Here is a 23,235-nt window from a genome sequence, read left to right as displayed (position 1 = left end):
CCAGTTTGTCCTGCCATCTGGGGTTTCAGATGATGCTTTTCTTATACAGCCTGCTGCCTCTCTGCGTGATAGTCCTTCTCAATTTAAAGTAAGAGTAGTATCTGCCATTTATTAAAGTCTCATTTGGTGCCAGGCATCATGTTACTTTCCATGCATAACCTTGTTCAGTCCTCACCACGGTCCTCAGAGGTGGGTATTTTTAATATCCCTGTTTACAGCTGAGAAAGCTGAGGCCAGCATTTTATAATAAGTGGTAGAGCAGGGGATCCATTCTGGGCAGTCTGACTTCAGAGCCAATGTTTTTTTTTATGATTTCAAAAGTAAGGTTCTTAGGAGAAAATTGAACTTCACCCTATGCTGCCTCCAGTAAATTGAGTTCAGGTTCCTTCAGGGACTTGACACAGTTGAAAATACAGTCCACCATGCTTTGTGTAATATCACAAGCACAGGTGGCACTAATACATGTGTGTGCTTTTTAAAAATATGTAATAAGATAATATCGTGTAAGAATTCCCACATGAAAAGCATACCCTTGACTTTCTCCATTAGAAAATATATTCTTCCTGTTTTATAGACATAGGAACAGAATTAACTTCATATTTTGACAGGATTTTTTAGAGATGTGAGATACAATTTTGTGTAACTAAGAACATAAGACGGGGGCTGTGTGTATGTGAGTGGAAGTGGGTGTCAGTGTAAGGGAGGAGGATGGGAATACAGGGAAGTGCAAAGCCCTGAAGCTTTGCTGGCTTCAGTCCTCCCTTCCCACAGATTAACAAGCCCATGGAGGAACACTGGAACACACTGAGGAATTCGTTCTTAGTAGTAATTTTTTTTTTTTTTTGCTCCATTTTGTTTCATATTAGTCTCTTACCACATAGGAATACGAAATTATCACACATTAATCTGTTACCTCACTGGAATTGTGTTTGTAAGTTTTTGTAGATATCAGATATGCATTATGTTAAAAAATAACTCTCTGACGTTATAATTATAGGTGGGTGAGCTGAAGATTCAGAATTTTTAGTATTTCATTACGATTGCAGTTACACAGCCAGGATTAAAATTCGTGAATATTTTATTTCCTGCCCAGAATGCTGTAGTTCTTGTATTCAATTTGTTTCTTATAATTATATGTAACATATTTTACTTCTGATATTGGTGAAGTTTCAAAGTTGTTCAATTCCAGCTCATTCTGTTTATTTCTAAAAAGGCCATTGGGGGAAAATTTATCTTGAGTACTTGGTATAAAACACTTCTTTGGTTGTTACAGTCACGACAGTGTTTCATGCTGCCCAGATACATCTCCATGTGCCATTTGACAATATGTGAAGGAGACCTTGTTAGATTCTCAGACTGTAGAGAACTGTATTCCTGTCCAGTTGAGATGAAAGAGAAACTGAGACCTCTTTTTCTTTGTCCACAGGACTGTCACTGCAAGCGAAACAACATGCAGAAAAAGCCAAACAAATCCTCGCCAACTCCATTGTGCCTCCCTATAACGAGAATACAGATGTTTTCAAGTTTTCCATTGAGCTTTTCCATACCATGGGCAGAGCTTTACTCTCCCTTCACAAGTATCCTTTTGCCTCTAACTTTTACAAATAGAAATACTATTCATATAATACTTATATGCCAAGTAAAAAGCTGATGCTGATGGATGACTTAGGAAGTGTGATTGGAAGTATGGGAACCAAGGAAGTTCAGGACATGGGGTGTAGAATCTAGAACCAAGTGGAAAGTTTCCTGAACACAATTTAGTTTTAAGGAAGCTTCAGAGAATTTGACAAAAGCAGAGAGACTTTCAAAGGAGCTGCTACAATGTGGAAGGATTATAAAGGAAGAATGGATAGAAATTGAAGCACGGATCAGATTATCATTTGCACAGTAAGTTTCAAGTTTAGGATTTTGCTTACATGATGGCTGGAGGCTCTTTGCCAGTAGAATCTGTCTCAGGTAGGAGGAGCATCTCCATGAGGCTGCGGCTATGGCTTCTCCGGAGGCCACTGTGTAAAAGTAAAAGAGGAGCACAGTCATGTCAGAGCAGCCCCAACCAAGGCATCCATCAGTGACACTTTTCACTCTCTATGGAGTGCCCTCATATCCACCCTGGGTCCCAGAGTTCTGATCATTATTCTCTTGACTTTCTTTTTACCTGCTCTCCCTCCTCACCCCCAGCCCCTACACCCTTCTCTTCCTCCCTCCATTCCTTTTTTCCCTGCCCTGCTCTGGTCTAAAATGCTTCAACGGGTTGCTTTTATGATGAAAACCTAAAAGGAGAAAGATCTTAAACTATCTGAATCCATGATAATGAAAGGATTGTTCTTTGTTCCTCGCCTTACTCCATACTCACCAAGTAAACTCAGCTGGAAGAGATATGAAGAGAAGGTTCTGCATAGTTAGTACTTTTATCTCTCTCCAAAGGGCAACCTAAGCCAATTCCTCAGAGTATTGGGGTGACAAAGTTTGCCCACACTCTTTGGAAAGATGGACTTGTGCAGAGGAAAAGATGAAGAAAGGTCTGTGTTGGAAGAGGCAGAGAATCCCAGTTGACCTACATGGCTTCCCTCAGCCAAACCTGGAAGAGTTCAGTTTACCTTCCTAACTAGATTGTATGTGTAGGTTGATTCCCAAGACAACTCAGAGAACCCACGGAATCATTTCAAGAAAATTGCTAGGAAAGGGCCCCAGGAGAACACACCTAATGCTTCCATGTGAATGGAAAGTGGGAAGAACCAACTTTGACTCATCCAGTTAAAGGTATTTCTTTTGTGATCACAATTCCCCTTGTTCTTTTGTTTTTCTTGAGTGGTTTTTGAACTGCAAGTGCAGAGCTCATTCATCTGTGCAAATTCTCCGGTATGGATTTTTAAATTAATTTTTTCCCTTCATTTCTGATTTTTTCTCTCATTCTCCTACACACACATCATAGATAAATACTTTAATGATGGCTTATGTTTTTGAGTATGTATCTCTGAGTAACAAATAGTATTGTTTTACATATTTATGTGTTTAAAATTGCTATAAATTTGGCTGAGCACAGTGGCTCACACCTGTAACCCCAGCACTTTGGGAGGCTGAGGCAGGTGGATCACAAAGTCAGGAGTTCAAGACCAGCCTTGCCAACATGGTGAAACCCCATCTCTACTTAAAAATACAAAAATTAGCTGAGCATGGTGGCGCATGCCTGTAATCCCAGCTACTCAGGAGGCTGAGGCAGGAGAAATTGCTTGAACCTGGGAGGCAGAGGCTGCAATGAGCCGAGACCTCACCACTGCACTTCAGCCTGGGCGACCGAGTAGGACTCTGTCTCAAACAAAAAGAATGGAAGAAAGGAAGAAAGGGGCGGGGGGGGGAGGGGGGGAGAGAGAAAGAGAGAAAGAGAAAGAGAGAAAGAAAGAGAGAAAGAAAGAGAAAATTCCTATAAATTTGTAGCATATGTGTCATTCTGCTTGTTACTGTTTTCCACTCAACATGTTTTGGTTGTTGCCTGGATTTTAGTTCATTGCTTCTGGTTCCTGTATAATTCTCCATAAAATGCATTTGTTGCGTTTTGTTTGTCCATCCTCCTAACAATAGACATTCAGCTTGTCCCCAGCTCTCTGCTGCCACAGCAGTGCTGCCATGACCATTCTTACACAGCTTCACTTATATGGCTAAGCGACACTTTTTCTGAGGTTTATATCCCAGGGGTGGTATTGCTTTTCTGAGGTTTATATTCCAGGGGTGGTACTGAGTACAAACAAACTTTAAGTGCACCAAGCACCAGCCAACCACGACACCCATCTGCATTTGCATTCCCACTTGCAGAGCGGGTGGGTTCCTAGCACACCCCTGGCAATATTTGACATTGTTGATCTTTGCCAACCTGGTGCATATGACGTGCTATCTAATTATTTAAGTTCTGTTTATATTTCTCCTATTAGTGAGTTTGAATACTTTTCATATACATCTTAGCCACTTGGGATTCTCCTTCTATGAATTGCCTGTTAGTATTCCTTCTCATTTTTATTTTACAGTTTCCTGTACCTTTCCTATTGATAATCAGGGTTTTCTTGTATATTATAAATATTAATGATATAAATATTTTCTTATATCTATTGCCCACTTATTAATTTTGTCTATGGTGTTCTTCATGGCTTAGAAATTATTATTATTTTGCTTCACTCAAATCCATTCATTTTCACCTTATGATTTATGCTTTGGGAGTCTGGTTAGAAAGTCTTTTCCAGCTAAATATCAAAAATATTCTCTAAAATTTCCTTCCAAGACCTACTTTAACTCTACTCCGTATATTTTATCATGAAGCGTTAGCACTGTCATAACTTCTTAGTATTTCATAACTCCATTTATAAATTATTCTTTAGTCCAAGGATTATTCAATGATGTGTGTTTTGGTTTGCAGTTATGAGAGTTTTCAAGATATCTTGATGTTACTGATTTTTAATTGTATTGCGTTGTTATATATATCCTGAAGCTATTTTGTTGGGGTGAGAGGAGGAGAGTTTAACAGCTTCATATCTTCTTAACCTATCACTTTATTGGTTAGTTGACCTTGTCCTTTTTTGTCTCCTACATCTATTCTGTCTGATATTATATCCTAGCTCTCTTTTAGTATATATTTTCCTACAATACCTTTTAAAAAATATTTATTTGGGTTTAAATTTCCTTTTCTCCTACCAATTTTATGTCCCTTTCTTTTTCCTTACTTGCTTTCTTTTAGATTAATTAAATAGTTCTGTGATTCCATTTTATACCCATTAATTTGCAGGTTATACACTCTTTTCTCTTGTTTTTTCTTTTATTTCTTCTTTTCTTTGTTGTATACAGGGTCTCACTCTGTTGCTCAGACTAGAGTACAGTGATGGGTTCATGGCTCACAGCAGCTTCAACCTCCCTGGGCTCAAGCAATCCTCTTATCTCAGCCTCCTGAGTAGCTTGGACTCCAGGTGTGTGCCACCACACCCAGCTAACTTTTTGTATTTTTTGTAGAGATGAGATTTCACTATGTTGCCCAGTCTGGTCTTGAACTCCTGGGCTCAAGCAGTCCACCCACTTTGGCCTCCCAAAATGCTGGGATTACAGGTATGAGCCACCATGCCTGGCTTTGTTATTTTCTTTTTATTCTAGTAGTTACCATGGAGTTTGTCATTTATATCCCTGATTTATTAGAATCTAAGTGTAAATTAATCATTTAACCACTTCCTGAACAATGCAAGGACCTTTGAGCATGCCAGCACTCTTTATTCTCTCTGCTTGGTGCTGTGTTGTCCTGTATTTAAATCATCGTGTATCTTATACTGCAGACAATATGTGTAATACATATAACTGACAAAGGGCTTGTATTTGAAATCTATAAAGAACCCTTATGTATCAGTTAAACAAACACACATAACTGGATAGAAAGATGGGCAGGAGGCTGGGCGCAGTGGCTCATGCCTGTAATCCCAGCACTTTGGGAGGCCAAGATGGGTGGAACACCTGAGGTCAGGAGTTCAAGACAGCCTGGCCAACGTGGAGAGACCCTGTCTCTACCAAAAATACAAAAATTAGCTAGGTGTGGTGGCGGGTGCCTGTAATCCCAGCTACTTGGGAGGCTGAGGCAGAAGAATTGCTTGAACCCGGGAGGCGGAGGTTGTGGTGAGCCAAGATTGTGCCATTGCACTCCACCCTGGGCAACAAGAGCAAAACTCCGTCTCAAAAAAAAAAAAAAAAAAAAAAAGTAGAAAGAAAAGAAAGAGAAAGATGGGCAGGAAACTTCTCCCAAAAAAAGAACACCCACATAGCAAATAAACCTATCAAAAGGTGTTCTAACTCATCAGTCATCAGAAAATGAAAACTAGAATCATAAGATATGGCTGGGTGTGGTGGCTCATACCTGTAATCCCAGCCCTTTGAGTGGCTGAGGCAGAAGGATAACTTGAGCCCTGGAACTCAAGACCAGCCTGGGCAAGATGGGGAGACCCCCATCTCTGCAAAAATATTTTTTAAATTATCCAAGTGTGGTGGTGCTCACCTGTAGTCCTAGCTACTCAGGAGACTTAGGTGGGAGGATCTCTTGAGCTCAGGAATTTGAGTTTGCAGTGAGCTATGCGACACCACTGCACTCCAGCCTGGATGACAAAGCAAGACTGTGTCTCTTTAAATTAATAAATAAAATCATAAGATACTATTACATTCCCACTAGATTGGCTAAAAAAAATTTTAAGACTAATAAAACCAAATATTTGGAAGTATGTGGTTCTCTGATATGCTCTTTCATATACCATTATTTCAAATACATTTGGTGTAACTACTTTAGAAAACTATTTGGCATTGTCTCCTAAATTTGAACATTTGCATACCCTTTGATCCAGTAGTATCACTACTAAATTATATGCCCAACATATGCATGTTTTCACCGAAAGACATAGCCAAGAATGTTCAAAGCTACATTATTTGTAATAGCCAAGAGTTGGAAACAGCCTAAAGGTTCAACAAAAGTAAAACAGAAAAAATGTGATCTGTTAATATAAATAAAATGATTAAAACTACTCCTAAGCTTAACAGCTTGAATGGCTCTCACAAACAATGTTTAGTGAAAGAAGCCAGATGCAAAAGAATCATACTGTACGATTCCATTTATATAACTGGAGGAGGAAGAAGGTCGTTAGTGACTGGGAGGGCTTTACCAGTCCAGAATCCCTTCCTGCCAAAAGTTAGGTATTCTGTCTTATAAGATAGGAAATACACAATTCAGATATCCAAGATATAATATTTATTGCATTTGTTGAGACCTGATTAATATATCAGTATTTAATATTGAGCGGTGTTGCTGTGAAAAAGAGTAAATGATCCTCTGGCACCTCCTCTGAGTGCCTTCCAAATTAGCAGTACCAAGCCTTGCCAGCAGATGGCGGGCTCTGTACACATCTGGGCTGAATAGCCAAGGCGCATTTAAGTTAATCTTCCAGACTATTCTACAAAGTTACTTTTGTGTTTAACCAAGTTGTTTCAAAGTTTGCTACTTCTTTTCATCCTAATTCTTCACCCTGATATAATCACCACAATGTGCATGCTTAAACTATAATTTTCATTCAATTACTTTGCTTTGTTTCCTTATTGAAATGTATTTTGTCCAAATCGATCTGTTTTAGAAATTAACACGGTGTTTTGGGTCTATGCACTTCTGTAGTTACAGTTGAACCGTGAGGGCCTTTTCTTTTGCCAGGTCTTGGAAGTGGAAGGCCAAGATAATTTCACAGGCAGCGCTCATAGGATTTATGTCCCTCTTTTTCTTTCTTTTTTTTTTTGGAGATAGGGTCTTAACTCTGTTGCTCTGTCTGGAGTGCAGTTTCACAGTGACAGCTCACAGCAGCCTTGACCTCCTGGGCTCAAGCAGTCCTCCCCTCTCAGCCTCTTGAGGAGCTGGGACTACAGGCACGTGCCACTGTACCCAGCTAATGTTATTTTTTTTGTAGAGACAGGGTCTCACTACTATATTGCCCAGGCTAGGCTCAAGCGATCCTCCTGTCTCGGCCTCCCAAAGTGTTAGAATTACAGGCGTGAGCCACTGCACTCAGTCCTATGTCCCTCTTAAAAGGATATCTTTTAGTGTATCCTCTTCCTCCTCCTGCCTGTCCTTTTATGGTGCCCGTCGCAACAGCCCAGTGCCTTTCTCCTTGGGCTGACAGATAAGTGCTGTGCGGCAGGGTGACTCATGCTCCATGCCTCCCATCCCTGACTATGGCCTGAAACTTCTCCCCTTCTTCCTCTCCTCTGTTCCAGCACTACTTCATACATTAATGGTTTGTTAACCAAATCATGTATTCCTGTGTGCACAGTTATATGTCTTTAAATCTGGTAAGGAAACTCACTTGCAAAAATGGGCAAATTTATCCCCAGTGTCGAGAATTATTTTCTATCCTGGTTACTGATAGAAGCCCAGAGAGAAATAGTTGACTTTGTATATACAGGCATACGCCGTTGCACATGCATGCACAGACACACACACACACACACACACACCCCTCTTTAAATTATCTTTCTGTGCACCATGATAATGATGATCTGTTGAGACTATTGCTCCAGAACATGTGATTTTCCCCCAGCTCTCTCTGACTGCTTGACATGTCCTTGAAGTCTCCCACAGCTTGTCCAGCGAACACTTTGCCTGGCATGACTGTGCTGAACTAACTCAGGAATGAGTAAACACTTTTATTTCCTCAGACCATCAACAAGACACCTCCCAGGTATTTCTAAGCAGTGTGCCATGGTGTCATTAACAATGTAGGCTTTGGGCCTGGTATGGTGGTTCATGCCTGTAATCCCAACACTGGGAGGCTGAGATGGGAGGATCGCTTGAGGCCAGGAGTTTGAGACCAGCCTGGTCAACAGTGAGACCCCATCTCTATTTAAAAAAAAAAAAAAATGTAGTCTTTGGAGTCAGAAGCCCTGGGTTCAAATCAGTGTTCATTCAAAATTCCCAGCTGTAGAACTTGGGCAGATCTCGTGCTTCCCGGGAGCCTCACTCTCCTCTCCTGTTGAAGTGGGAATAATAAGACCTCCAGGGGCTGCTGTGACAATTAAAAAGATTTTACTTTAAAGAATCTAGGTGCATGGGAGACCCTCAGAAACAAGCAAGAAAGCAAGAAAAGGGCAACTATAATTATCATTACGATCTAATTGAACATTTTGCTTTCTGCTGTTTCATCTCAGAGGTGATTTTAAATCAAGTACTTATATCACATATTAAGGTTTTGTACTTCAAGACTGCCCTTGGTGTGCAATTTTTTTCTGCATTTTTTCCCTATACCCTGGGAAGGCTACATTTTGTTTTCTTTGCTCTCCTGAATCATCTAAGCTAAAATCAGATAAGTACATACTTAACTTCTTTTTTTTAAAAACAGTCTCTATCACCCAGGCTGGAGTGCAGTGGCATGATCTTGGCTCACTGCAACCTCCACCTCCCAGGTTCAAGCAATTCTCCTGCCTCAGCCTCCCGAGTGGCTGGGATTGTAGATGTGTGCCACCACGCCCGGGTTAATTTTTGTATTTTTAGTAGAGACAGGGTTTCACCATGTTGACCAGGCTGGTCTCAAACTCCTGGCCTCAAGTGATCCACCTGCTTCGGCCTCTCAAAGTGCTGGGATTACAGGCATGAGCCACTGCACCCAACCTGTATATGCTTATTTCCTTAAGCTTGATTTTCTTTGTCTTGCTCTCTCTTGATTCAGTGAAGTCATGAGATTTGGAAAGTGATTCTAACACAAGTTTTCCAAAGGGAAAGGGGAGGGGAAGGTTTCTCCCTTAACTCATACTTCCTAGGAGGGAGGAGAAGATAATGGAGAAGTGATGTGGCAAGGGGAGCAGAGTACGTATCTACCTGCCATCACCTTGTTAAGATGATGGGGTTCTACTTAGTTCCATAAGCTGCTCCAGAAATGCTTCCCAGTGGAATTTTTGATACTTCAGTAATAACCTTTGCTTTTAGATCCCATAGTCATCCCCAAATTGGTCCAGTCAGAAATTTCAACATCTAACTTTTGCTTTCTGGACTCAGCGTTTAAAAAAAATTTTTTTAGTTGTTACCATCACCTCAGGTTCCTTGATGTCTGAGTTGCATTTTCTCTGCTTCTGTCTTTTGGGCATAAAGGCTGTAACAAATGCTCATATGTTCAAAGTCCTGCTCCCTTGCTTGCTCCCTGCTCTTCTCCAGCAGACATGTTTCTCCTGTCAGCTCCTCCTGTGGTACACTATGTGCCTAGAATACTTTTTGCTTACCTAACAAGGAAGGAAATTGCTTGTTTTCTCTGGCGCTCTTCCTAATCCTATATTTCTGTGATTGAAGAGATGCTCTTAACTTACACAAGTCTGATTTTTTTTTAATTATTTTTTTCAATGTAGGGAAGCTAAAGAAAAACCACATGGCACAGGTTACTTTCATATACTTTATCTGCTTTCTATTTCTTGAATCTCCTAAAGCTTTAATGTTTTAGAGCACTGCATTTCTATCTTTCCCTTTCTGATATTATACCCTTCTAATGTACATTTTCCTAAACATATAAGAATAATGATTTAAATAGTAATGTTTTAAAATAACATGTCATTAGTATTAATATGTAACATAAATATATAATCATGTATCTCTAAATACACAGTATATAATAATATATATCAAATAATAGGCTGGGCACAGTGACTTACACCTGTAATCCAAAAATTTTGGGAGGCCAAGACAGGTGGATCATTTGACCCCAGGAGTTCAAGACAGCTTGGGTAACATGGCAAAACCCTGTCTCAAATTAATACAACTAATACAAAATCACTAATACAAAAAATTAGCCAGGCGTGGCGGCATGCACTTGTAGTCCCAGCTATTCCGGAGGCTGAGACGGGAGGACTGCCTGAGACCAGGAGGCAGAGGTTGCAGTGAGCAAAGATCATACCACTGGACTCCGACCTGGGTGACAGAGTGAGACCCCTTCTCAAAAATAGGCCGAGCGCGGTGGCTCACGCCTGTAATCCCAGCACTTTGGGAGGCCAAGGCGGGCGGATCACGAGGTCAGGAGATCGAGACCATCCTGGCGAACACGGTGAAACCCCGTCTCTACTAAAAATACAAAAAAATTAGCCAGACATGGTGGCGGGTGCCTGTAGTCCCAGCTACTCGGGAGGCTGAGGCAGGAGAATGGCGTGAGCCCAGGAGGCAGAGGTTGCAGTGAGCTGAGATCACGCCACTGCACTCCAGCCTGGGCGACAGAACGAGACTCCATCTCAAAATATATATATATATATGTGTGTGTGTGTGTGTGTGTATATACATATATATGTGTGTGTATATATATAAATAAAATAATGATGATATTTTTAAAAACCACACCAGCTACCAATTATTGACCACCTTCTGTCAGGCTTTTGCTAAGTGCTTTACAGATGTCATCTCCTTTCATCCTTAGTCCTCTGTATGTAGTGGATACTGTTAGTATTCCCATGTTCAAATGTAACATCTAAGACTGAGAGAAGTGAGGTCACTTCCAGGGTCACACAGGTGGGAAGTGATGAAGCTGGAAAGTGGCCCAGCAGAGCCCTGCCTATTCAATGCTAGTGTCCAAGTTCCTAACCATGGCACAGATTACATTTACTGATGTAGACTGGAAACCCCACAATGCATTCAGCAGAGCAAAGCCTTTACCTGTATTGTCTCAGGTGATAAAAAGAGGCCCAGATGTAACTCTTTTCTCATGTTGGCTATGGAAAATCCCATTTGTTACCTTTTGGGATTGGTTTCTCATCAGATTCTGATCAGCGATATTCCCATAAAGCCTTTCCTTTATACTGGTGCTCAGTATTCTTGCCAAATTCTAGAGCTTTTAAAAGGAAACTCTGTTGCCTTAGTAATACCAGAAATTGCATTGTTTATTGCTTGTTAAAACAAGTCTCCATCCCTGTGAGATCTGAAACTTGTCTGCAATGAGATAGTGTCTCCTCTTGTGCTCTGTAGAATTAGTGTGTATATATTTTCTTTCAATAAAATATGCCATGGCTTAAGTTGTGCACCTGCCAAATTAACATACTGCCACATTCTGTTATTCAAAATTTTCTGTCTTTTCATCTGTCTAGTGTATCTCTTAAGCTACCAAGTACATTGTGGGTACGCTAGATAATAAATCCTTAAAGCATCCCTGGCAGGTAGATAGAAATGGAAAGGAGAAAATATTGCTCTCTCAAACATTACATATGAGAAAATGGAAACACACAAGATTACCCAAAATTAACTGATGCTCTAAATAAGTTGTAGATGGATGTAAGACTATAATTTAGTTATTTCTTGATGTAGTACTCTCAATTCCTTTTTTATTAAATATATTATAAAACTACAGTAATTTTATTTTCCATTTTGCCTTTTCTTTTATGTGAATAATGTACTCACAATGAGCTTCAGAAGGCTCATTGTGGGTTGCATTAGCTTGATAGCCTCCATTTCTGGCTGTGTTAGTACCAGGACCATGAAATAGCCTGCAACAGCAACCTTCATTGAGGGGCAGGATGTGCTTCATTCTTTGTACAATTGCATGTTATATTCATCTTTTTAATAAAATATTGTAGGCACCTATATATGTAGTATTGTTATATAAATTTTGTAGTGTAAAGAATAGTATACACACTACTAAGCTTACAAAATCTATTTCTGATCAAAGAAAGCTTGTTATACATTCTTCCCAATACCATTTTATTCCCATACATTATAGGCAATTATTGTGCTGAAATTGGGTGTTTTTCATTCCTCTGAATGTTTTTGTACCTTTACTGTGTATATGTATAGCATACATATATGTGTGTGTGTATATATGTATAAATTTTCATATTTTTAACCTTTATATGTATGTTTCCTTCTGTAACTTCCTTTTTTCCCATTACATCTGTATTTTTGAGATATATCTCTACCAACTGATATAATCCAGCTCTAGTCTTTTCTTTTTTTTTTTTTTTTTTTTTTTAGTCTTTTCATTTTAGACCTCCATATGGTGTTTAATTGTCTGACTTTCCCCTAATGTAATTGTCTGTTTTGATGAGGGTGAACATGTGAATTGTTTCCAATATTTTACTACTATAAACACTACTTTCATGATCATTCTTATATAAGTCTCTTTGGGCACATATGCAGGATTATCTCTGAGGTATATTCCCAGGAGTAGAATTGTTTACTTGACAAGCATCTGCATCTTCAATTTTACTGGGTTTACCAAACGCTTTCTAACAATTTTTGCTTCCACCAGCAGGGTGTATAAATTGTTACTCAACATCCTCAGGCTTCTTATAGTTCTCAATTATATGGATGCAAAATTATATCTTATGGTTTATTTATTTATTTAATTTGAGATGGAGTCTCGCTCTGTCACCCAGGCTGGAGTGCAGTGGCATGAGCTCAGCTCACTGCATCCTCCACCTCCCGGGTTCAAGCAATTCTCATGCCTCACCCTCCTGAGTAGGTGGGATTACAGGCACATGCCACCAAGCCAACTAATTTTTGTATTTTTAGTAGAGATGGGGTTTCACCATAGCCAGGCTGGTCTCGAACTCCTGACCTCAAGTGATCCACCTGCCTCAACCTCCCCAGAGTGCTGGGATTACAGGTGTGAGACACCACACCCGGCCCTTATGGTTTCTTTAATTGAATTTTTCTGATAGGGAAGTTAAATATCTTTTTATATGTTTGCTAGACATTTGGAATTCTTGTTCTGTGAATTATCTATTCACATGTTTTGCTTATTTGCTACTGAGCTATTTGCATTTTTCCTAAAAATTGGTGGATAGTCCTCATATTTCTGGAAACAAGTTATTTGCTGTTTACATATGTTGTGTGTACTTCAAATGTGTAGTTTGCCTTGATTTTTGATGCACAGGAGTTTTTATTTTTAATATGATCAATTTTACTTATGTTTTCTGTTCTTATTTGTATACATATTAGAAATCCTTCCCTACTCAAAGACACAGGGTTACTTTTCCATATGTCTTCTCTCAAACATATCAGTTTTTTTTTTTTTTTTAATTTAGGACTCCTAAACAGCCATTGGGGCAATGACGAAATTAAGAATGAAATTAAAAATTTTCCTGAAACAAATGAAAATGGAAACATAACATACCAAAGCATATATAATACAGTAAAAGCAGTACTACGAGGGAAGTTTATAGCAATAAACACTTACCTCCAGAAAGTGGAAAACCTTCAAATAAACAGCCTAACAATGTGTCATAAGGAACTGGAAAATCAAGAGCAAACTAAACCTCAAATTCATATTAAAAAAAATAATAAAAATCCAAGCACAAATAAATAAAATTGAGACTAAAAAAATTCAAAAGATGAATATAACAAAAAGTTTGTTTAAACGAAATCAACAAACCTTTACTAGACTAAGAAAAACAGAGAGAAGATCCAAATAAATAAAATCAGAGACACAAAAGAAGACAATACAACTGCTACCGCAGATATTTAAAGGATCATTAGAGACTATTATGAGCAACTATGTGTAATAAACTGGAAAACCTAGAATAAATGGATAAGTTCCTAGGCACATAAAACCTGTTACAATTGAACCATGAAGAAATCAGAAACCTGAATAAACCAATAAGTAACAGGATAGAAGCAATGATAGAACGTCTTCCATCAAAGAAAAGCCCAAGATCTGATAGCTTCTGTGCTAAATTCTACCACACATTTTAAGAAGAACTAATATCAATCCTACATAACCCGTTCCAGAAAATTGAGGAGGAAGCAGTACTGCCAAACTCATTCTATGAGAGCAGCAGTATCTCAATACCAAAACCAGACGAAGACACATCAAAAAAGAAAACTATGGGCCAATATCTCTGATGAATATGGATGCAAAATCCTCAAACCAAATTTAGCTACACATTAAAAGGATCATTCATGTTGATCAAGTGGAATTCATCCCAGGGATGCAAGGATGGTTCAATATACACAAATCTGTAAATAGGATACCTCACATCAACAAAATGAAAGACAAAAACCATATGATCATTTCAATAGATGCTGAAAAGGCATTTGATACAATTCAACATCCCTTCATGATAAAAACAAGGACTTAAAGGAACTTACTTAACTTACTTAAAGGAACATACCACAACGCAATAAAAGCCATATATGACAAACCCACAACTAGTATCATACAGAACAGCGAAAAACTGAAAGCCTTTCCTCTAAGATCTGGGACAAGACAAGGATGCCCACTTTTACCATTTTTATTCAACATAGTACAGAAAGCTCTAGCCCAAGAAGTTAGGCAAGAAAAAATAAATAAATGACATTCAAATTAGAAAGGAAGAATTCAAATTATCCTTGTTTGTAGATGATATGATCTTTTATTCAGGAAAACCTATAGATTCTACCAAAAAGCTATGAGAACTGATCAACAAATTCAGTAAAGTTGCAGGATACAAAATCAACATGCAAAAATCAATAGCATTTCTGTATGCCAACAGCTAACAATCTGAAAAAAAAAAAAAAAACCAAGACAGTAATCCCATTTACAATAGCTACAAAAAAAAATACGTAGCAACAAATAAGATAAAATAGTTAAGAATAAACTTAACCAAAAAAGAGAAAGATCTCTACAATGAAAACTATAAAACATTGATGACAGAAAATGAAGAGGACATACAAAAAGATTTCATGTTCATGGATGGAAGTGTCAATACTGTTGAAATGTGCATATAACCCAAAGCAATCTACAGATTTAATGCATTCTCAGAATATCAACTCTCATTATCAAAATGCCAATTACATTCTTCATTGAAATAGAAAAAAAAATCATAAAATTTGTGTGGAACCACAAAAGTCCCAAAAGAGTCAAAGAAATCCTGACCAAAAAGAACAAAGCTGGAGGCATCACATTATCTGACTTCACACTATACTACAGATCTATAGTAACCAAAACAGCATAATACTGGCATAAAAATAGACACATAAACCAATGGAACAGAATTGAAACCCCATAAATAAATTCATGCATTTACAGTCAACTCATTTTTGACAAAGGTGCCAAGAACATACACTGGGAGAAATATAGTGTCTTCAACAAGTGGTGCTGGGAAAACTGAATATCCATATGCATAAGAATGAAACTAGACCCCTAGCTCTTGCTATATGCAAAAATTGAATTATAATTCATTAAAGACTTAAATCTGGCCGGGAACTGGGGCACATGCCTGTAGTCCTAGCACTTTGGGAGGCCAAGGCTTCGGAAGATTGCTTGAGCACAGGAGTTCAAGACCAGCCTGGGCAACATGGTGAAACTCCATCTTTACAAACAAACAAAATTAGCCAGGTGCATATTGGTGTGCACCTATAGTCCCAGCTACTCTGGGGCCTAAGGTGGGAGAATCACTTGAGCCCAGGAGGTTGAGGCTGTAGTGAACCATGATCGCACCACTGCACTCCAGCCTGGGCCACAGAACAAGACCTGTCTAAAAAGAAAAAGAAAAACCTTACATCTAAGACTGAAACTCTGAAACTACTGGAAGAAAATATTGAGAAAACACTCCAGAAAATCGGTCAGGGCAAAGATTTCTTAAGGAAGACCTCAAAAACGTAGGCAACCAAAGCAAAAGTGGACAAACGGGAACACATCAAGCTAAAAGGCTTCTGCATAGCAAAGGAAACAATTAACGAAGTGAAGAAACAATCCACAGAATGTGTGAAAATACTTGCAAACTACCCATCTGTCAAGGGATTACTAACCAGAATAAATAAGGAGTTCAAACAACTCAATAGAAAAAGACAACCTGATTTTAAAATGAGCAAAAGATCTGAATAGACATTTCTCAAAAGAAGACATGCAAATGACCAACAAGTATGTGAAAACATACTCACTATCACTGATGATCAGAGAAATGCAAATCAAAACTACAATGAGATATCGCACCCCAATTAAAATGCCTTCTATCAAAAAGGCAGTAACGGATGCTGGTGAGGATGTGGAGAAAGGGGAACACTCATACACTGTTGGTGGGAATGCAAGTTAGTACAGCCACTATGGAGAATAGTGTGGAAGTTCCTCAGAAAACTAATAATAGAACTACCATGTGATCCAGCCATCTCATTACTTAGTATATACTCCCCCAAAAAGGAAATCAGTATATCAAAAGAAATATCTGCACTCCCATGTTTATTGCAGCACTATTCACAACAGCCAACCTAGGACTCAACCTAAGTGACAATCAGTGGATGAATGGATAAAGAAAATGTGGTAGATATACATAATGGAATATTACTTAGCCATTAAAAAAGAATGAAATCCTATCATTTGCAGCAAAATGGATGGAACTGGAGGACATTATGTTAAGTGAAATAAGCCAGGCACAGAAAATACCACATTTTCACTCAAATGTGGGAGCTAAAAAGATTAAAAAAAAAAAAGAAAGAAAAATTGAACTCATGGAGATAGCAGAATGATGGTTACTACAGGCTTTGAAGGGTAGTAGGGAGCTGGAGATGAAGAGGGGAAAGCTATTGGGTATAAAAATATAGGTGATTAGTGGGAATAAGACCTAATATTTGGTAGTACAATAAGTTGACTATAGTTAACAATATTTTATTGTATATTTTTAAATAACTAAAAGAATAGAACTGGAATGTTCCTAACACAACGAAATGATAAAAATGCTTGAGGTGATGGGTATGCTGATAACCCTGATTCAGTCATTAACTTTGTGTGCTTATATCAAAATTTTACATCTACTCCATACATATATACAATTGTTATGTATACATAATAATTAAAAAAAATTTTTTTTAATTTGTCCTCTAATCCACTTGGAACTTTGGTGTATGTGGTATGAGGGATCTCCTTTTATATATCGTTTGTTTTTATTTATGTGTTCTTACTTTTAGTGATGTGTATGTATTCTTATAAAAATTATTCTATTTTTTTAAATTCAATTGGATAAGAAAATGCCCACCTCACTTGCACAATAGTTCCAATCAGTTTCTCTGATTTTGCCTATTATTTGGACTTTCCAAACTCTTCTATGGTTGGTGTTGGGGTGGAGCTGAAATCACAGTTGAGCCCGTTTCAACATGGGAACAAACTGAGGCTGTTGCTTATGGTGTGCAGGTTGGGAGGAGGAGTAAAAGATATGATTATGTGTAGACATTTAATACTAATCTGTATAATGTACTTCTGTCTGCAAAGCATTTTCATGGACATCTTATTCAATTCTCACAACAACCACTGTGTTTGGATGATGAAACCAAGATTCGAGACATTTTGTTCTTGTCCAAGCTTTGTCAACGAGGCTGCTCAGACTACAATTTGGGTTTTCTACTCCCGCGTACTTACAACTGATTTTCCTGCCTCTCATTTTCTGTTCTTTTCCATACCATTTTCTCTAAGAGTCAGGTATTTGAAGGATGACTTTTTGAGACCTGAAAAGGTGACCTGGTGTTAACTTGGGATGATATGCTGTGCTTTTGGCTTAAGATAGTTAGTAGGTGGCTACAAGTTTTCCATGGTCTTCACCTATTAACAAACCCCCAAACACTTTTCTTTAGTGTCCTATCTCAGGAAAGAAGGAATTTTTGATATATCAATGAATACATGCCTTGTTGTTTTCTTTTTTGCTCACTTATGAGCTTGATTACTAAACTTTAAACACTGCTTTCTTTAAAAGCCATTGCCCAGATGAAATTATCTTGGTGTTTGTACTTCCTTCATTTCTCTTCTGTGACTTTTACGGGCAGTCTGGGAAACAAAGGACCCATTTTTTACTTCAGTGGCACACTGCATCATTATGAACATGAGACAGGAAAAAGATGAAGATTTTTTTCCTTCTCTCAAATATCCATGGCATTGTCTGAGTTCTCTAGGCTAAATTAGGTGGAAAAAAATCTGAAATCATTTTGGAAGTATGTAACTTTCTCTAGATTCTAGACCAGAGGTCAGCAAACTTTTTCCCTAAACGCCCAGATAGGCCGGGCGCGGTGGCTCAAGCCTGTAATCCCAGCACTTTGGGAGGCCGAGACGGGCGGATCACAAGGTCAGGAGATTGAGACCATCCTGGCTAACACGGTGAAACCCCGTCTCTACTAAAAAATACAAAAACTAGCCGGGCGCGGTGGCGGGCGCCTGTACTCCCAGCTACTCGGGAGGCTGAGGCAGGAGAATGGCGTGAACCCGGGAGGCGGAGCTTGCAGTGAGCTGAGATCCGGCCACTGCACTCCAGCCTGGGCGGCAGAGCGAGACTCCGTCTCAAAAAAAAAAAAAAAAAAAAAAAAAAAAAAAAAGCCCAGATAATAAATATTTCAGATATTGTAGGCCATATGGTCTCTGTGGCAACCAATGAACTGTGTCATATTTCAAAAGCAGCCATGGATGATATGTAAATGAATAGGCATGGCATTGTGCCAATAAAACTTTATTTATAAAAACAGCAGATTTGGCCCTCACACCATAATTTGCTGACCCCCATTTTTAGTTATTTAAGCTTTGTCTACCACAGAATCTAAGTATTTGGCTAAGTGATTTCTTACCAACCATATGTTTCAGAGACTCTTTCTATCACCAAAGGTTCTAATGGGTTTTCTCTTCAAATATAAAGTATGATATTTACAAAACTAAGGATTACCCACTACATTCTAAGCTCCTTCAGCATCAGGAAGGAAGCCCACAGAAAGGATGCCCAGTATTACTGGGTCACCTATTAATCTTTTTCCTTCCCAGATTAAAGTTTCTACAAGCTACAGCCCTCCTTAGTCCCTGAATTCTTCCTGTGTTTTTAAACCTCTTCACAATTATAGAAGGTATCCAGATTCATAAACTGTTCACTCAGCATTTTATTCCACTGTGGCCATCTGGACCACAGATCCAAAAAGTATCTTTACTTCCAGCAGTTAATTCCTTTGGAGAGCAAAAATAGGTGTGAAAAATACCCAGTGGTTGAGTTGAAAATAATACCTTTTTTTTGGTAGTCTTTTAGTTTTCCCTTGGGCAGCTTGGGAATCACAAGGCCTTTTGATATTAAAAGTTCTAGTGTGGAGGGCAACATAGGAGGGATTATAAATTTTGCACATAAAATTTTTCCATGAAAGAAAAGGTTCCTAATAGTCTTAACAAATATTCTGGAGAAGATTATTTTTAAATATGTGCTGTGTTTGCTAAAAAATATGTAGGCATACATTTTTTATATGAGAGATTCTTATTCTAAGAAGGTATAGAAATATTTTCCCACTGCCACCTTTACTTATAATTTCTAAATTAGCATTTTTATGATATAAAAGTAACACATTTTCATAGAAGAAAATTTGGGATATTTAGAAAAGCACAAACAAGAAATGTAAAATTACAGTCTAACAGCTTAGAGGTAAGTATTGCTAACATAGCAATGGCTTTTGCCATCTTTCTGTGCATATGTGTACACGCAGATTAGATATAAAGTTTTCACATGCATGAGATGATATACAGCATATTTTGGAGCCTGATTTTTCACTGAAGTATATAGAATGGGTAAACTTCTGTGTCAATAAATATGGATCAGCACTAATTTTCATGGCTACATGGCATTCCACAGTATAGACGTACTTACTGTAACCTGCTTGCATAGTCTCCTATTGGTGCATTTTAAGTGCTTTGGACTTTTCCACCATTATAGAGAATACTAAGATAAATGTTCTTGTATATATATCTTCTTGCCCTGCCAGAGTATCACTTCAAGATAAATTCCTAGAATTGGAATTAGCAAAATTGTATGTGTATATGTGTACATATATGTGTATGATTTGATATAAAAAAGTTTATGTCCGAACTATATTCTCCTCAGCAGTTAATGAGTGTTTCACATCCTCCCCAGTACTGGGAAATTTCTAAAATTTCTCAACAGATCAGTTATTATCATCTCAGCATCCCTTCCTTGATGATTGCTATCATTGTTTTGTGAAGCTCCTTCAGCAATTGTTTTGTGAAGCAACGAAGCCCACAGAAAGGAAGCCCAGTATTACTGGGTCGCCTATTAATCTTTTTCCTTCCCAGATTATACCTACCTATATAGCACTTACTATGTATTAGAGGTTATTCTAGGTGTTTTATGAATGTCAATTAATTTAATCTTCATAATAACCCAATGAAGTGTGGGCACTGTTATCCTTAACTCACAAATGAGGAAACTGAGTGACTGGAAGGTCATACATCTAGTCAGTGGTGAAGCCAAGACTTGAACCTTCCTGGTGATTCCAGAGCCCATTTTCTTAACCACCGTGCCCAGCTGGTTCTTGGAGGAAAAGCTTAGTTAGCAAGGAAACTAACCTGGACACCAGGGATCAAAGAGTCACATCCCAACTACCAGCTCACCTATATTTTCAGTATTTTCTATTTTAATTATTAAATAAAATAATTCCTTTGTTTTTTAGGGTGTGTCAAGGTCAGAAAAAATCAAAAGAAGCTTTGTCCCACTATCAAGCAGCTTTGGAATATGTTGAGATCAGTAAAGGTGAAAAAAGTCATGAGTGTGTACCCATATTGAGAGAATTAGCAGGTGTAGAGCAAGCCCTGGGACTCCACGATGTATCCATTAACCACTTCCTCCAGGTAAGCTACAATGTCCTGGCTACCAAAGCTGTTCTAGACCCAATGCTTTTCATAGACACAAGTGGCACAGCCGCTCTGAAAATGTCTGGCTTTGTCATTTGCTATAGATAAGGACAATACTTGGCCTAGAGTAGACACTCAACAAGGGTGTTCTTATCAGATGGCCACGTGGGCAAGTGCTGATACTGGTCCCCTGTTAGTAGCTGCACAGACCACAAACAGTCTGAGATGCCCTAAAGGTGGTTTCTTTATCTTTTAATATTTATTTAGAGAGTATGTTACCAAACTGATAAGGACTCCTTTTTTCTACATTCTAAAGTCTTCACCTGAAGCCACTTGGAGTTTTATCTGTTAGCTGCTAGTCTACTTTATAAGATTCCTCAGTGAGTGTGTCCATCAGAGTTCTCCAGAGAAATAGACCAATAGCATATGTACACACAAACACACACACACACACACACACACACACACACACACAGAGACAGAGATTTTTTTGTTGTTGTTTTTGATTTTTTTTTTTTTTTTTTTTTTGAGAGACACAGTTTCATCATGTTGCCCAGGCTGGTTTCAAACTCCTGGGTTCAAGTGATCCTCCTGCCTCAGCCTCCCAAAGTGCTGGGATTACAGGCATGAGCCACCAGGTCCGGTCTCTCTTAAGGAACTGACCCATGCAATTTAGGGGCTGGTAAGTCTGGAATCCACAGGACAGGCCGTCAGTCTGGAAACTCAGGAAGGATTTCTGTGTTGCAGTCTTGAAGCAGAATTTCTTCTAGAAACCTCAGTTTTTCACTCTAGGTCTTCAACTGATTAGATGAGGGCCACCGATATTATCCATCTCCTTTAAAATCAATTGATTGTGAATATTAATCACATCTACAAAATACTGTGTATTCACTGCAACACCTAGACTAGTGTTTGACCAAACAATCTGGCCCCATAGCCTAGCCAAGTTCACATGTAAAATTAACCATAATAGTGAGTTTTATGTCTTTATATTGTATCATGCCAAAGATACTTTTAAAAAAGTTTTTCTCATAATTTTTTCCTGTAAAAGTTTTAAGATACAGACCAATCTATTCTTGTTATTTGAAATGAGATACAGTGACAAGGTCCTGAGAGTATTTCATTAATATTTCTTATTGTAATTTGTCTGACAATTTATACTCCTACTCACAGTATGTTAGAGTGCCCCTTTTTCTCACTTTATCTAGATTGTCTCTTTTAATCATGATTACCACCCCGTGACACATTATTATTTCCCATCTATAGATAAGGAAGCCAAGAATTAGAGAGGTTGAGTGATATGCCCAGGAGTACACACCCAATAAATGGCATGCTCTCTTTCAAAACCAGTACTTTTTAGAAAGATTGTTCTGGCTGATTTGTAGAGAATGGATTGGGGAAGTTGCGCCAACCATAGAACTGGACCACTTAGGAAGCTACTGAGGTAGCCAAACGTAAGAATGATGGTAGCTTGAACTAGGGTGAAGATAGTGGGGATGAAGAGAAGTAGATGGATGTAGGAAAGATTTAGGAGGCAGAATTGATAGGACATAGAGATTGATTGGATGTGGGGGAGAGAAGGAAGGGAAGAGTCATGGATGACTCCCAGGTTTCTGGCATGGACTGCTGAGTAGATGTTTGTGCCGTTTCTACCAGGGAACTGGTATGTGACTGGGTGATGGAGAGATGGCAAGCTGTGTTTTAGATGATGAGTTTGAGATGCCTGTGAGGCATACAAGTGGAAATGACAATAGGCAGTTAGATAATCGGGGCTGGTGCTCAGAATATAGGTCAGAAAGTTATCCCCTTACACGTAGTGATTGCCCTGGGAGAGGATGAGATCACCTAGGGAGAGTTGATGGAGGGAGAAAAGAACCAATAACAGATTCTTGAGAAATTTCAGTATTCACGACTGAAGTAAAGAAGGATTACCTAGCAAATGAAACAGAGAAAGATTGCCAGGAAAACAGGGAGGAAAAGGAAAAATGAAAGTGGTGTCCTCTGTCCCTTTCTTTTTCCTTTTATCCCTGAATACTTCAGTGTATATTTTATAAGAACAAGGAAATTAGCCAGGCGGGGTGGTGCACACCTCTAATTCCAGCTACTTGATAGGCTGAGGCAGGAGAATTGCTTGAACCCAGGAGGTGGAGGT

The 23,235-nt window shown here is 38.6% G+C and overlaps 1 protein-coding gene across 7 annotated transcripts in view; it reads left to right on the top strand.

Moving 5' to 3' along the window:
- TTC23 (tetratricopeptide repeat domain 23) overlaps nt 1–23,235 on the top strand; it is a 107,323-nt gene that overhangs the window by 29,904 nt on the left and 54,184 nt on the right. For all 7 annotated transcript variants that reach the window (XM_077938132.1, XM_015143125.3, XM_015143120.3 and 4 more), the window contains 3 exon segments: nt 1,427–1,577; nt 1,762–1,887; nt 20,903–21,080. In XM_077938132.1, coding sequence (XP_077794258.1) covers nt 1,427–1,577; nt 1,762–1,887; nt 20,903–21,080 — 455 coding nt within the window.

The sequence above is a fragment of the Macaca mulatta genome, chromosome 7 (assembly GCF_049350105.2).
Source record: "Macaca mulatta isolate MMU2019108-1 chromosome 7, T2T-MMU8v2.0, whole genome shotgun sequence".
NCBI classification, from domain to species: Eukaryota; Metazoa; Chordata; class Mammalia; order Primates; family Cercopithecidae; genus Macaca; species Macaca mulatta.
This window is presented reverse-complemented; position numbering and strand designations above follow the sequence as displayed.